Below are 16,359 nucleotides of genomic sequence, written 5' to 3' on the forward strand. Positions count from 1 at the left end.
AGCCTTTGTATACACAGGCAATGCCACGGCTGAGGAAGAACTTCTAAAATCAATCCCATTCACAATAGCTACAAAAACAATCAAATACCTTGGAATAAACTTAACCAAGGACATTAAAGATCTCTATGATGAAAACTACAAAACCTTACAGAAAGAAATAGAAGAGGATACCAAAAAATGGAGAAATCTTCCATGCTCATGGATTGGAAGAATCAATATCATCAAAATGTCTATCCTCCCAAAAGCAATTTATACATTCAATGCAATACCCATCAAGATCCCGAAGAGCTTCTTCTCAGATCTAGAAAAAATGATGCTGAAATTCATATGGAGACACAGAAGACCTCGAATAGCCAAAGCAATCCTGTACAACAAAAACAAAGCCGGAGGCATCACAATACCTGATTTTAGGACATACTACAGGGCAGTAGTTATCAAAACAGCATGGTACTGGTACAGAAACAGATGGATAGACCAATGGAACAGAATAGAAACACCAGAAATCAATCCAAACATCTACAGCCAACTTATATTTGACCAAAGATCCAAATCTAATCCCTGGAATAAGGACAGTCTATTCAATAAATGGTGCTGGGAAAATTGGATTTCCACATGCAGAAGCTTGAAGCAAGACCCATACCTATCACCTTACACAAAAATTCACTCAACATGGATTAAAGACTTAAATCTACGACCCGAAACCATCAAATTATTAGAGAGCATTGGAGAAACCCTGCAAGATATAGGCACAGGCAAAGACTTCCTGGAAAATACTCCAACAGCACAGGCAGTCAAAACCAAAATTAACATTTGGGATTGCATCAAATTGAGAAGTTTCTGTACTTCAAAAGAAACAGTCAGGAAAGTGAAGAGGCAACCAACAGAATGGGAAAAAATATTCGCAAACTACACTACAGATAAAGGATTGATAACCAGAATCTACAAAGAAATCAAGAAAATCCACAACAACAAAACAAACAACCCACTTAAGAGATGGGCCAAGGACCTCAATAGACACTTTTCGAAAGAGGAAATCCAAATGGCCAACAGACACATGAAAAAATGTTCAAGATCACTAGCAATCAGAGAAATGCAAATCAAAACCACAATGAGGTTCCATCTCACCCCGGTGAGAATAGCTCACATTCAGAAATCTACCAACAACAGATGCTGGAGAGGATGTGGGGAAAAAGGGACACTAACCCACTGTTGGTGGGAATGCAAACTGGTTAAGCCACTATGGAAGTCTGTCTGGAGATTCCTCAGAAACCTGAACATAACCCTACCATACAACCCAGCCATCCCACTCCTTGGAATTTACCCAAAGGAATTTAATTTGGCAAATAAAAAAGCCATCTGCACCTTAATGTTTATTGCAGCTCAATTCACAATAGCTAAGACCTGGAACCAACCCAAATGCCCATCAACAGTAGACTGGATAAAGAAATTGTGGGACATGTACTCCATAGAATACTATACAGCAGTAAGAAACAATGAAACCCAGTCATTTGCAACAAGATGGAGCAATCTGGAAAACATCATGCTGAGTGAATTGAGCCAGTCCCAAAGAGAGAAATATCATTTGTTTTCCCTGATCGGTGACAACTGAGCGCCAAAGAGAAAACCTGTTAAGTGAAATGGACACTATAAGCAACAATGAACTGATCAGCTCCTGTCCTGACTTTAGATGTACAATGTAATACTCTATCCTTTTTAGTATTTGTTGTTGTTGTTGTTGTTCTAGTACTATTGGTTGAACTCAGTAATTAACACACAATTATTCTCAGGTGTTTAAATTTTAACTGAAAAGTGATCCCTGTTAAATCTAAGAGTGGAAAAAGAGAGGGAGGAAATGAACAATTAGGAACATGCTCAATCGGACTGGCCGTAAATGGTGGAGTCAGAAATGTGCAGGGGATTCCAACACAATTCCATCAAGATGGCATGTACCAATGCCATCGCACTAGTCCAAGTAATCAATTTCAGCTCACAATTGATAGCTCCGATAGGTCTAAGAGTCAAAGAGATCACACAAACAAGACAAGTATCTCCTAATACTAACTGATAGAATCAAAAAGGGAGAGAAAGATCCAACATGGGAAGTGGGATACACAGCAGACTCATAGGATGGCAGATGTCCTAGACAGCACTCCGGCCTCAGAATCAGCCCTCAAGGCATTCAGATCTGGCTGAAGAGCCCATGAGAGTATAGCAGGCATGGAAAGCCAAGATATCATGGAAAAAAAAAAAAAAAGACCTAAATGAATGATCTCTGTGAGTGAGATCCCAGTGGAAAGAACGGGGCCTTCAAAGAAGGAGGTACCCTTCTCCGAAGGGAGGAGAGAACCTCCACTTTGACTATGACCCTATCGGAACAATATCAAAGTCAGTGAACTCTAAAGGCTTCCATAGCCCTGGCAACTCATGACTAGAGCCCAGGGAGATTACTGACGCCATGAACAGGAGTGTCAAATTGTTAAGTCAGCAACAGGAGTCACTGTGTACTTACACCCCATGCGGGATCTGTCCCTAATGTGTCGTCTAAAGCCAAGTGATGCTAGGACTGGTACTGAAACAGTATTTTTATACTTTGCGTTTCTGTGTGGGCGCAGACTGATGAGGTCTTTGCTAATTATATACTGAAGTGATCTTCTGTATATAAAGAGAATTGGAAATGAAAAAAAAAAAAACAACCTGGTGTTAAAATGGAAATGGCATAGAAAATTAATTATTTTGAAAAAAAAATTATGTAGGATCTCTGTCTTTAATGTGCTGTACATTGCTATTTAATGCTATAATTAGTAATCCAATGGTAGTTTTTTTCACTTGATGTTGCTATATGGGCAAAATGTTGAAATCTTTACCTAGTATATACTAAACTGATCTTCTGTATACAAAGAGAATTGAAAATGAATCTTTACATGAATGGAAGGGGAGAGGGAGCGGGAGGGGGGAGGGTTGCGGGCGGGAGGGAAGTTATGGGAGGGGGGAAACCATTGTAACCCATAAGCTATACTTTGGAAATTTATATTCATTAAATAAAAGTTTAATAAAAAAAGTATTTATTTGAAAGTCAGATAAGATATATATATAAATGATATATATATATATATATATATATATATATATATATATATATAAAGAGAGCGAGAGAGAGAGAGATACACAGAGAGAGGAGAGAGTTCTTTGATTTGCTGGTGTACTCCCAAGATGACCACAAAGGCCACGGCTGGGCCAGGCCAAAGCTAAGAGTTGGGAGCTTCATCTGGGTCTCCCATGTGAGTAGCAGGGATCCAAGCACTTGGGCCATCTTCTGCTGCTTTTCTCAGGACATTAGCAGGGAGCAGGATTGGAAGTAGAGCAGCTGGGACTTGAATTGGCTTCCATATGAGATGGTGGAGTCATAGGGGGCACCTTTACCCTCTATGCCACAGCATTGGCCCAATAATATATATAATTTTAGGTGTTATGAATAATGTCTTCATGAAACTTAGTATACTACCTGGCCACTGTGTGCAGTGTGATAGCTATCATGATTATGCTGTTTTTAGAGAAGATGTATGAAGTATTAGAAAGTTCAGGGGCTAGTGTTATGGTAGGGCAGGTGAAGTTGTGGCCTGTGATGCCAACATCCCATACTAGAGCACCAGTTTGAGTCCTGGCTGCTCTACTTCCGATCCAGCTCCCTGCTAACATACCAGGGAAAGCAACAGAAGATGGCCTAAGTGCTTGGGCCCCTGCCACACACATGGAAGACCTGGATGAACTTCCTGGCTCTTGGCTTCAGTCTGGCTCAGCCCTGGCTGTTGTGGCCATTTCAGGAGTAAACCAGGGAATGAAAGATCTCTCTCTCTCTCTCTCTCTCTCTCTCTCTCTTCCTGTCTCATCTTTTCTCTGTAACTCTGCCTTTCAAATAAATAAATAAATCTTTTTTTTTTAAAAAAAAAAGGAAGCAGGAAGTTCAGTTCATTGAAATCACAAATCTTTCTGCATGGCACTGCACAATAGCCAATCCTAGACTGCTGAAAACAACAATGAAATCAGGCCACGGGGGGGGGGGGGGGGGGAAGAGTTACCAAAGTGGGGGTCATCCTCCGCAATCTTGTAGATGATTTCTTCAGCGCTGGTCCCCGCAGCCTCGGCCTGCAGAATTCGGCTGGTAATCTGCAGCATCCCCCCTTCCGACACCCACACCATGGCGTTGGCCACGAGCCGCAGACCTCTGTCATCCTAGAAGAAGGAAGAAGCGAAGAACTGGGTCTGAGCAAAATCAAACATCGGTTCTTTAAAAACAAAAATCGAAGTTATCAGCTTCTATTGTGGCTAGCAATCATCTAATAGGAAAGAGAGATTCGTAGCATAGAGTCCCTGCTGCAGTGTATGTGTGGATACATGCATTTGCATATATGTTTACAAATAATTTGCCATGAAACAATTATGTCAATCACGAAGATTAAGTGTCTCCATGTTGTTCTTGCACTTGTCCATCCACCTGTCCTCCTATCTACTCCATGCCTGCACATTCCAGAATCATCTATTTTAAGCACATCGTATATGCCAGCTCCGTTGCTAGAGGTGTGATACACACACACACACACACATCTGCAATTAGACCTCGGGTTCGCAGATTACAGTCTGCTGGGGGAGACACATGTGTAGGTAACTGGGATGCCTCCCAAGGGATACTCTGTAAGAAGCATGTGCAAAGAACTGTGGGAGAAGAGAGAAAGAAGTCTCAGGAAGCTTTTCCCAAGGAAATATCATTTCATCCCACGTGACAACAAAATCGGCTAAGTAGGGAAGTGGTGACGCAAATTCCAGAGGGCTCAGCTTAAGCAAAGGAAAAGGAATGAGCAAATGCCCTGTGTGTTTAATTAAATGTCCAAGTTTGGGCGTGCAAACAGGGCAGGGGTGGTGCTGTAAGAAGCGACAGGCAGAACCAGGCTGAAAGTCTCAACCTGTCCTCCAGGGGCTGGAAAGTAAACAGGATGAGCAGATCTAGGTTTCAGAACAGACTCTAAGGGCAGGTGAGGAGGTGACGAGACTGAAACACGCCTGGTGCTGTCGAACCACTTAACAGGTTCTTGTAACGGCTCTGGGGAGAGAAGATGAGGGCCGATGAGGGCAATTGCAGTGGGGGTGCAGAGGCAGACGGCAGCAACACAGTGGCAGCAGCTCGGACAGGCCTCGGCCGCTGACGGAAAGTGAGGCAGCAACAGCTAGGAGTGGCTGGCTGGAAGAACCCCCCTACCTAGCCCTCCTCGGAGCAGTCCTACAGCTAATGTTGTTATAAAGGGGCTGCCATCTCTGATCTACAAGGCGCATGCCCTCTTCCAAAGTCTCCTAATATATATCCCCTCCCAGTGAGATCAGTGAGGCTGCTAGTGCTCAGTTTCCACGTTTAAATAAAAAAAAAATTCAGGGGGCTGGCACTGTGGTGTAGTGGTAAAGCCGCCGTCCACAGTGCTGGCATCCCATATGGATGCCAGTTTGAGTTTCAGCTGCTCCACTTCCGATCCAGCTGCCTGCTAATGCACCTGTGAAAGCCGCCTAAGATAGTCCAAGTGCTTGGCACCTGCACGTATGTGGGAGACTGGGAAGAAGCTCCTGGCTTCGGATGGGCCCCGCCCTGGCCATTGTGGCCATTTGGGGAGTGAACCAGCAAATGGGAGACCTTGATCTCTGTCTTTCCCTCTCTCTCTCTGTAACTCTGCCTTTCAAATAAATAAATAAATGTTAAAAATATCCATGAATCTTGATATTTCAAAAGATGGCATTTCAGAAAAGGCAGTTTTGTAAATTATTGTTATGACTTCCAAATATGCCAGTAAACAGAACAGAGCAAACAGCCCTCCCAGGAGGGGGATATTCAGAAGAGAATATGACAACTACTCTTTGGCAATCACTTGGCATTTGAGGACCTTCTCACTCTGAAGGCATCCAGGAAACTTAGTCAAATGGTACCCAGGAGACTGGCAGCAAAAGTACTTTCTATTCTTACTGGTGCTCAGGGGAAAAACCCCAGAGAACTGTCTCCCTTCACCAACGATGGAGCCTATGATTTACACAAACATCAAGGATGCACCCAAAATGTTGCCCCAAACCCACCAGAATTCTGAGAGGAAAGGCTCTAATTCCAGCAGATGATATACCTGCGGGCCCAGGCTTCTTAGTGCCTAGGAATCTTTCCGGCAGCAGCATAGTCCACTTTGATTTTGGTTACAGAGATCAGTCTTAGGCCAACAGCCATAATATCGGACTAAATAGATAAACGTGGTTTTCCATAGTCCAAGCAAGCAATGAAGCACCATGGCCTGCACGCACCCTCCTAGAGAACTGTCCCATGACAGCTCTGTCTTAACCATTCGACCAAGACCATTCCCTCCAACTCTCGTGTGAATGCAACTTTCTATGAGACAGGGCACCTTGCAAATCAATGCCCGGAAACCAGCATCACCTGGAAGCTCATTAAGAAGTTCAGAATCTCAGGCCCTGCCCCTGACACTGATCAGAAACTTCTGGATCAGAACCTGCATTCGAGAAGCTTCTCCAGGAGATGTGCAGGCATGCTGAGGGATGAGAAGCACGGCCCAGGGTGGAGCTCATGATGGTTGTGGAGCAGCTCTTGTGGAAGTCCCAGGTGGGCCTTTCAGAATATTTATGCTAATTACAAGGTCATGGAGATGCCTCTAAATTACTTATGTACAGCACTTATGAAACAAATGATACTTAATGTCTAAGGACAAGAGTATAATTCTGGGACACCAACTGGATGACAGGAGGTTCCAGCTCTCAAGTATCCACAGAAGCAGTAATTTTAACAACCACAGATGACAAAATCTTCCTGGGACACCAGAAGTACAGACAAAAGGCTCCAGCATCTTGGTAGAACAACAACAGCAGCAAATCCACACACAGGTGCACTGAAGAGGCTAAGAAGAGGAGTTTCTCTTTTCCCATATCACCCTCTCCCAAGACAACATGGCTCAGAGTATGAGAGACTGTTTTGGACTTTAAATTCTCCTCCAGGGGAAAGTGAGAGGAAAATGTTTCACCCACATTCCTCAGCCTTGAGGGACCCTGGCCAAGAAACCAACTTTTATCTCAACTCACCCAGAACATGGGGAGGATTGGCCTGATAGAACAGCCTGGAACTGACAGGAGCAGAGCCAGGCGGTTCAAAGCAACCACATTGCAGATCCCTAGAAACAGCTACAAATCCTACTAACTGGCCTATGTTCACTGCCAAGAGCCCCGCCCATGAAACCCATAAGACATCTCACTTGCAGACTTGCCAACTAACTAAACAGAATCCCTAGCACCCCACACACCACCCCATCCACCCACACAACTACAGCCAGTATCCATAGTCCTCCTCTGCAGACAGTGTGCATGAGTCCCTGAAGAGAGGTGCACAGACAGCAAACAGCTGCCTTGACTGCTAGACTGGAAGACGGCACATAGTCTCGAACCCCTCAGAGCACTGCCATAAGGGAAGTAAACAGAAGGGTCTCTGCGCTGGTACCAGCTTGGCTTTGCAGGATCAAGAGATTACATATACTCCTCAGAGTGTCCCAGAGAGAGACCAAGAGAAGTGGGCATAGCCAGAGGGAAGATCATCATAGAAATAATAACTCCCTAAATTTGGGGAAGAAAATCTAGATGATTCTTGAGACCCAAAGACTCCAAATAGGTTAAAGAGGCCTTCACCAAAACTCAAGGTAATCAAATTTCCCAAAATCAACAACAGGATTTTTACAGCAGCAAGAGAACAGTGACCTGTCACATACAAGGGTGACTATCAGTGGACTGATTACTCAGCAGAAAGCTGTGGCCCAGAAGAATGGGATAATATTGAAATGCTTAAAGAAAAGACTGCCAAGCAAGAACAATTTGTTCGCTGGCAAAGCTGTTATTCAGCAAAGGAAGAAAGAGAAAGACTTTCCCAGTCAAATACAAACTAACAGAGTGTACCCCTACCAGTCCTATCTCACAAAAACAAATGCTAACTAGTGTTTTTCAAGTTGAAACAAAAGGATGCTAATTAGCAACATGAAAACACAGGATAGCATAAAACTCACTGGTTACAGTAAGTACTGTCAGCCTTCCGTGTTCAAGGGTTCCACACATGTGGATTCAACCAATCACTGATCTAAAATATTTACAAAGACAATGTGTCTACACTGAACATGAACAGGACTATTCAATACAGTGGAACAACAACTTACCTTGGATTACACTGTATTAGGTATTATCAGTCATCTAGGGATTATTTAGAGTATACTCAAGGATGTGCACAGGGCACATGCAAGCACACTATATTGTTTTTAATAAGGGACTTAAGCATCTGAAGATTTTGGTATGTGCAGGAGGTCCCAGAACTAATCCTGCACAGATACCACCATTGCAATGTAGAGTCGAACTCATAACACTTTAATACTGCAATGATGGTCTATAAATCACTTTTAACTCTAGAATAAAAGTTAATAGAAAAAAGTATTAAAAATACACGTTATTTAACAAAAATTTGCTAATGGATAGATGATATAAATAGATATACATTGTGACGCCAATAACATAAAATAGTGAGGTACAGAGAGAGAGGAGTGTTCTGTACATGATTTAAGTTGTCATCAATTTAAAACAAGCTGTTGTAAGACATTTTATGTGAGCTGCATCATAATCACAAAACCCTGCAGCAGATGCACAAAACAGAAAGGAATCAAAACAAAACTCTACAAAAAAATCACAAATCAAAGGACCACAGCAAGAGAGGAAGAAAGGAGCTATCACACCGAAAACAAAATGGCAATAAGAAGTCCCTACTTATCAATAACTATTTCATCTTTTTAAAATGATTATCTATTTATTTGAAAGGCATAGTTACAAAGAGAGGGAGGGAGAGAGATCTTCTGTCTGCTGGTTCACTCCCCAGATGGCTGCAATGGCCAGTGTTAGACCAGGCTGAAGCCAGGTGTCAGGAGATTCAAACAGGTCTCCCATGTGGGTACAGGAGACTAAGCACTTTGGTCATCTTCTGCTGCCTTTCCTAGGCACTTTAGCACAGAGGTAGATAGGAAGTGGAACAGCTAGGACTTGAACCTGGGTGGCTTTTCCTAGTATGCCACAACACAACATGAGCCCCTCAGTAACTACCTTAAATGTAAATGAATTAAATTTCTAATCAAAAGACTTGGAGGGGCTGGCACTGTGGTGTAGCAAGTAAAGCCTCTGCCTGTAGTGCTGATATCCCATATGGGCTCTGGTTCTAGTCCTGGCTGCTCCACTTCTGATTCAGCTCTCTGCTATGGCCTGAAAGCAGTAAAGGATGGCCCAAGTCCTTTGACTCCCATACCCACCTGAGAGACCTGGAAGAAGCTCCTGGCTCCTGGCTTTGGATTGGCCCAGCTTCAGCCATTGTGCCATCTGGGGAGTGAACCAGTAGATGCAAGACCTCTCTCTGCCCCTCTGTAACTCTCTCTGCCTTTCAAATTAACAAATCTTAAAAAAAAAAAAAAGACTTGGAGAAGCTGAATGAATAGAAAAACAAGATCCAGGATATGCTGCCAAGAGACTCACTGTAGCTTTAAAGATATACATAGGCTGAAAATGAAGGGAGGGATAAGCATAGCTCACACAAGTGAAAATCAAAAGAGAACAGAAGTGTCTACACACAGAGGAAATAAACTTTAAGTCTAACAGAGTCACAAGAGACAAATAAGGTAGTATATAATGGAATAGGGGTCAATTCATTGTAGATACAGCAACTGTAAATACATATGTATCCAATGTTGGAGTACCTAAATATACAAAACAAATAATGGAATGGAAGACAGGAATAAGAGCAATATGATATTAGTAAGGGACTTCAATACTTTCAACAATGGAGAGATCATCTAGGGGCCAACACTGTGGCATAGCTGGTGGAACCATGGCTTGCAATATAGGCATCTTTTTTTTAAAAAAAGATTTATTTTATTTATTTGAAAGAGTTACAGAGAGAGGTAGAGACAGAGAGAGAGGTCTTCCACCCACTGGTTCACTCCCCAGATGGCCGCAATGGCTGGAGCTATGCCAATCCAAAGCCAGGAGCTGGGAACTTCTTCTGGGTCTCCCACGTGGCTGCAGGGGCCCAAGGACTTGGGCCATCTTCTACTGTTATCCCAGGCCATAGCAGAGAGCTGGATCAGAAGAGGAGCAGCCGGGACTAAAACCAGCACCCATATGGGATGCCGACACTTCAGGCCTGGGCTTTAACCCACTGCGCTACAGCGCCGGCCCCAATATCAGCATCTTGCATCAGAGTGCCTGTTGGAGTCCCAGCTGCGCTGCTTCTGATCCACTTCCCTTGCCAATGCAACTAGGAAGGCAGTGGAAGATGCCCAAGGTCTTGGGCTCCTACCACCCTGTGGGAGACACGGATAAAGGTCCAGGCTCTTGGTTCAGCCAGGCTCAATCCTGGCCATTGATGCCATTTGGAAAGTAAACCAGTAGATAGAAGATTTGTGTGTGTGAGAGTGTGTGTGTCTCCCTGTCACTCTACCTTTCAAATAAAAAAATCCTAAAAAATGAGAAGATCCTGATAGAAAATGAAGACAGAGAGACAGCAGTTGAAAAATACTACAAACCCAGTGACCCTAACAGACACGTACAGATCATTCCATCCAACAGGAACAGAGCTCACACTTTTCTCAACCGCACATAGAACATTTTCCCAGTTAGATTGTACGCTGGGTGACAAAACAAGTCTAATCAATTTAAGAAGACCGAAATCATAGCAAGTATCTTTTCTGACCATGATGATATGAAACTAGAAATAAAAGGAAGATATTTGGAAAATTCACAAATATATGGACAACTTGAACAACCAATGGGTCAAAGAAGAAATAAAAAGGGAAGTAAAACAATATTTTAAGGCAAACAAAAAATTGAAACATTGCATATCAAAACTTATGGAAGCAGTGAAAGCAATTCTAAGAGTGACATTTATAGTGATAAATGCCTAAACTGAGAAAAAAGAAAGGTCTCAATTAAGTAATCTAAATTTGCTTATCAAGGAACTAGAACAATAAGAAAAAACTAAGATCAAAGTTTGCAGAAAGAAAAAAATAAACATTACAGTAGAAACAACTGAGATAGAGATCAGAAAAACAATAGAAAACATGAACAAAATTAGGAATTCGTGTTCTTGAAAGATAAAATTGACAAATCCTTAGCTATAGTAAGAAAAAAGAGAAGAATGAAATACATAAAATTATAAAAGAGGAGGCATGATAACTGATAGCACAGAAATACAAAAAATCATAATGGACTATTATGAATAATTATATGGTAAAATTGGGATAATTTGGAAGAAATAGACAAATTTCTAGAAACACAATGGACAAAGACTGGATAACGAAGACATAGAAATCTGAATAGATCAGTAGGTTGAAAAGTTATCTGGTCTCCCATGTTCACTGCATCATCAAACACAGTGTCCAAAATACAGAATCAACTTCAGTGTTCATCAGTGAATAAATGGATAAAGGAAATACGGAATATATACTTTTAATGGAATATTATTCAGCCTTTAAAAAATAAGGAAATGCTGCCACTTGTTACATGGATGGATTTGAAGGACATTTGGCTATGCAAAATAAGATGGACACAGAAGGAAAAAAACTGCATGAACTCACTTACACCTGGAATCTAACACAGTGAAACTCACAGAAGCAGAGAGCAGAATGGCAGTTGCCAGAGCAGGAGGGAGTGGAAATGGGGAGATTATGGTCAAAGGTATAAAGTTTAAATTCCACAAGGTAAATCAGTTCTGGACATCTACTACACAGCGCAGCATCTACAGCTAACAACCCTATTCAGGACGCTCAAAATTTGTTAAGAAGCATGATCTTATGTGCTCTGATCATAAAAATAAGTAACTAAATAATATTAATAAAGGAGGCAGAAGGAAACTCTGCGAGGTGACGGATATGTCTATGACCTCGATGGTGGTGAGATCTCACAGGGGATCCTTTATCCCCAAATTCTGTGAGTTGTATACATTAAATATGTAGAGTTTTTTTTTTTTTCTGACAGGCAGAGTTAGACAGTGAGAGAGAGAGAGAGAGACAGAGAGAAAGGTCTTCTTTCCGTTGGTTCACCCCCCAAATGGCCACTACGGCCAGCGCGCTGCGCCGATCTGAAGCCAGGAGCTAGGCACTTCCTCCTGGTCTCCATGCGGGTACAGGGCCCAAGCACTTGGGCCATCCTCCACTGCCTTCCCGGGCCACAGCAGAGAGCTGGACTGGAAGAGGAGCAACAGGGACAGAATCCAGTGCCCCAATCAGGACCAGAACCCAGGGTGCCGGCGCCACAGGCGGAGGATTAGCCTAGTGAGCCATGGTACCGGCCTTAAATATGTAGACCTTTTGACGTGTCAATCATACTCCAATAAAGTGGTTAAAAAAAGAAGTGTAAATCTTCCCACTCATCCTAACAAAGATGTTTTATGTAATTGTTTTAATTTAGAGGCCAGTGTGTGGTGCAGCAGGTTAAACCTTTGTATGCGATGCTGGCATCCCATATGGGTGCCAGTTCAAGACCCAGCTGCTCCATTTCTGATCCAATTCCCTGCTAAAGCCTGGAAAAACAGTGGAAGATGGCCCAAGTGCTTGGGCCCCTGTATCCATGTGGGAGACCCAGAAGAAGCTCGTGGCTCCTGGCTCCTGGCTTTAGCCTGGCCAGCTTCGGCTGTTGCAGCAATTTGGGGAATGAACCAGCAGATGGGAGATCTCTCTCTCTCTCTCTCTCTGTCTCTCTCTCTTTCAAACAAAAAATAAATCTTAAAAAAAATTCTTTTAGTTTGGGGGAGCATACAGGAAAGACTAAAGAAGTGATGGAGAAAGGGCTATGCATCATATTATCTATAGCCAAGTGTCATAAAACTCAAATTCAATCTAGTTTCCCTAGTGATTCCTATATTGTGGAATCTATCTCCTTGTATGTTTTTTTTTTTAAATCTTTCTTCACAATGGTACACATACCCCTGTCAGTTCAATAAATTAGCTATATTACCAGTTGAATAATCTCTTGCCCAGTGATGTTTTATATATTTTGCAGAGTACCACATTAGAAGGCAATGAAATCCCAATAAGTGAAACTGAGGACATGATTGAAATAGTGCCTTAAAGTCATTAGTTCTGCAAATTCATTGCATAGAACAACAGGCATGCAGAGGTGCTGGTGATAAAGTTTAGCCATTACATATTGTGTTGCAAATATTAATGTTGTAAACCAGAAGTAAAGGGCACAGACTATACTTTAACGAAAAATCTCATAAACAGAATAAAAACTCTCTCTCCTCTCAAATTAATGGCTGGACCATATATGATGAAATTTTAGCTAAAGTAATAGAGTCCATGAACCCCAGGCAAAAATATTCAAAAGTTGGATATAGCAGTAACCCTATCATTCTACTTATTCTGCAAGAAAAAAAAAAAAACCCTTAATTTGTAAGAGCCCACTTACACTATAGCTATTAAAATTCAGTCTCATAGGACATTGTGATCTTCACAGAAGGAGCAAGTGTGAACTTGAGGAAAGAAGATGAAATTTACCAGCATGCAGGAGGAGGGAGGAGAAGTCAAAGTGTTGTTCTGTGTTTTTTTTTTTTTTTTTGAAGATTTATTTATTTATTTGAAATTCAAAGTTACACAGAGAAAGATGAGAGGCAGAGATAGAGAGATCTCCCATCTGATGGTTCACTCCCCAAATGGCCTCAATGGCTGATCCAAAGCCAGGAGCCAGGAGCTTCTTCTGGGTCTCCCACCCGGGTGCAGGGGCCCAAGGACTTGGGCCAACTTCTACTGCTTTCCCAGGCCATAGCAGAGAGCTGCATTGGAAGAGGAGCAGCTGGGACTTGAACCCGCGCCCATATGGGATGCCGGCGCTTCAGGCCAGGGTGTTAACCCACTGTGCCACAGTGCTGGCCCCGGTTCTGTGGTTTTTGCTGTGTGTGTGAACCTCAGAAACTTGCTACTTCTGCTCAGGGATACAGAACCTCTGCTCCATGTAGATTTTGGTTGCTAGAGATAAATACATATAATCAACACATATTTTCTGAGTCTGTACCTTACAAGACACTGAACTGACCAAAATACTAAGCACTCCTCCAAAAAGGGTGACATCCTGACTGATGGCAAGGATTTATTTATGAAATAGAGTCTTAGTCATAAGAAAACACACTGCTTGCTATACCTCTGATGTTTGCAGTGCTCATAAACATCATTATTATCAAGCTAACTATGTCCCTGTCAGAAAGCCAATGAAAGGTAGACATTAATGGAATGGAGGGGAAACAAAACAGGGCTTTGAAGCTGCACACAGGCACTGCACAGATCAACAGCCAGAAAGGACCCTCGGCAGAATTTTCCATCCAGTTCACAACGTGACCCTTGGAGGCTTTTAACATGAAAGCATTACCCAGTTGCAGAAAATAACAGCTACAATAACAAAAGAGAGGTCAGAGGGATCGTCAGATTTATTTCCTATGTGGAACAAAAACCATGGTTTCCAGAGGCGCCTTAATTAATGAAAAAGAAGGTAATTCCTTAAAAGTCCAGCCACAGAGACAAGCACCTCAATGGGCCTGCATGTTAGCCCTTATTAAATGCTGAATTGCTTTAGAATCCTCTCGCTGGCAGGCTCGGGTTTGGTAATCCACCCAATTAACGGAGGCCTCTTCAGCAGAGTGTTCTTTATTACTTTTTAATCTGTTTTATTTCTTTTGCCTCCTTCACCCAATAGAACATGTTCCAACATCACCCATGGTTCTGTTTTCTCCACAGCAGCTCAGTGTAAGCCTGGAGACAGCAGTCAAGTTTGTTCACAGCAGGCTAAGGACGAAAAGCTAAGTTTGAGGGAAGCGACGCAAAGCTTGAAAAACGAGGGTAGGACGGAGAGATGCTCTACTTTACCCCAGCCGGGCCAGGCCAACGCTGGCAGAGGTGCCCTGGAAGGCAGGAACACAGCACCCATCTCACCCACACCACTGGATCCATTTGTCCCCTACATATGCCCTGCTCTAGAGGGTCACACGGAAGTAGTTCCCGCTGTCACAAAGCATCCTTTTCCCAGCCCTTCCTGGCTACCTTGCCAGGTTAATTTCCTGTTAAACAATATTAGGATTAATTTGCATGTCGGTTCACTGGGAATTAAACTGAGACACCCTTCCTCGAAACCTGGGCTATTCCATGTAAGTCACTAGCTACACATCAGTCAATAACAGGCCACTCATTAAATTCAATATATAGGTGGCCTCAGGATAAGAATCCTCATGCCCTCTTCAGAAATAGCTATGAGAATGAAATAAATTGTGTCTGACCACACAGCATCTGCAGGAAGATCTTAAAAGCTGAGGCCAGATTTTCTTCTCGTGCCTACTAGACTTACAATTATAAATAGCCTCACTTGTAATGAGCTGAGTCGAGAAGGAAAATCCCAGGAAGGTGGGGTCCAGCCTGCTCAGATAGGATGTGGAGAAGATGACTGAACTACTGTCTCCATTCTATCCATTCAGGGAACAGAGTATAAGTAAATAAAACACTGCAAGGTGCTGGGTAGAATAAAAGCTTCATGGTTAAGTGTAGCAGGAAGGCATACTTGTGATGAGATCATAGCCCTAACATCAAATACCCACATGTACGTGAAGGTTTTAAATTGTTTTGTGCTTCCATTTCTTCTTTTGTAATATTAGAGATGATAATCGTATAAAAACCATAGAATGTTCATGAAAATCCAACAGAACAACTCATAGGAAGCTTTAGTGTCTAATAAATGTTAAAAACAAACAAGCAAAATTTCCATCCACAGCAGAATTTCAACTACAACAGATAACATCCAGTGGAATCTAGTCTAACTTTCCTCACCAAGACACTGCAAAGATCAGTGGAATAAATAAAAGAAACTATTTTGAATTCTTAAAAAAATAGTCTGGTAAAATATACAAATTTTACAATCAGATTTCTTATTGTCACATCAAAATGGATGCTGAGGCTTTGGGTTTCTTACTCCAACTCCTGGGCTTAGAAACCCATTATAGATCAATCACCCCATGGATAGGCAGGCCCCGCACTGTAGGAGATGGGAAGGGGAACGGGGCAGGGGAGCCACAAGGATTCTAAAACTCCCTGCCTTGTGCCTCATTTATGAATGAAAATCTGATCTTTGCTTTGCTAGTCAAAGCAGCTAAAATCCTAGAAATGCCCTTCAGTCTTGGGCTTTTCCACACTCGGTGATTGTGCAATCCACTCAACCGAGCTCCAAGCGTGGAGATGGAGGCCGTGATAGGAAAGGCAGCTGCAAGAGCTGCACTAGATC

At 42.5% G+C, this 16,359-nt stretch overlaps 1 protein-coding gene across 1 annotated transcript in view; it reads right to left on the reverse strand.

Annotated features, from left to right (window-relative positions):
• Positions 1 to 16,359, reverse strand: part of FRAS1 (Fraser extracellular matrix complex subunit 1) — a 308,843-nt gene that overhangs the window by 154,679 nt on the left and 137,805 nt on the right. Inside the window, exon 29 of the mRNA XM_062198919.1 lies at positions 4,077 to 4,230. Within this exon, the coding sequence (XP_062054903.1) occupies positions 4,077 to 4,230 (154 nt within the window). The remainder of the gene's footprint in view (positions 1 to 4,076; positions 4,231 to 16,359) is intronic.

Source organism: Lepus europaeus, chromosome 8, assembly GCF_033115175.1.
Source record: "Lepus europaeus isolate LE1 chromosome 8, mLepTim1.pri, whole genome shotgun sequence".
Lineage (NCBI taxonomy): Eukaryota > Metazoa > Chordata > Mammalia > Lagomorpha > Leporidae > Lepus > Lepus europaeus.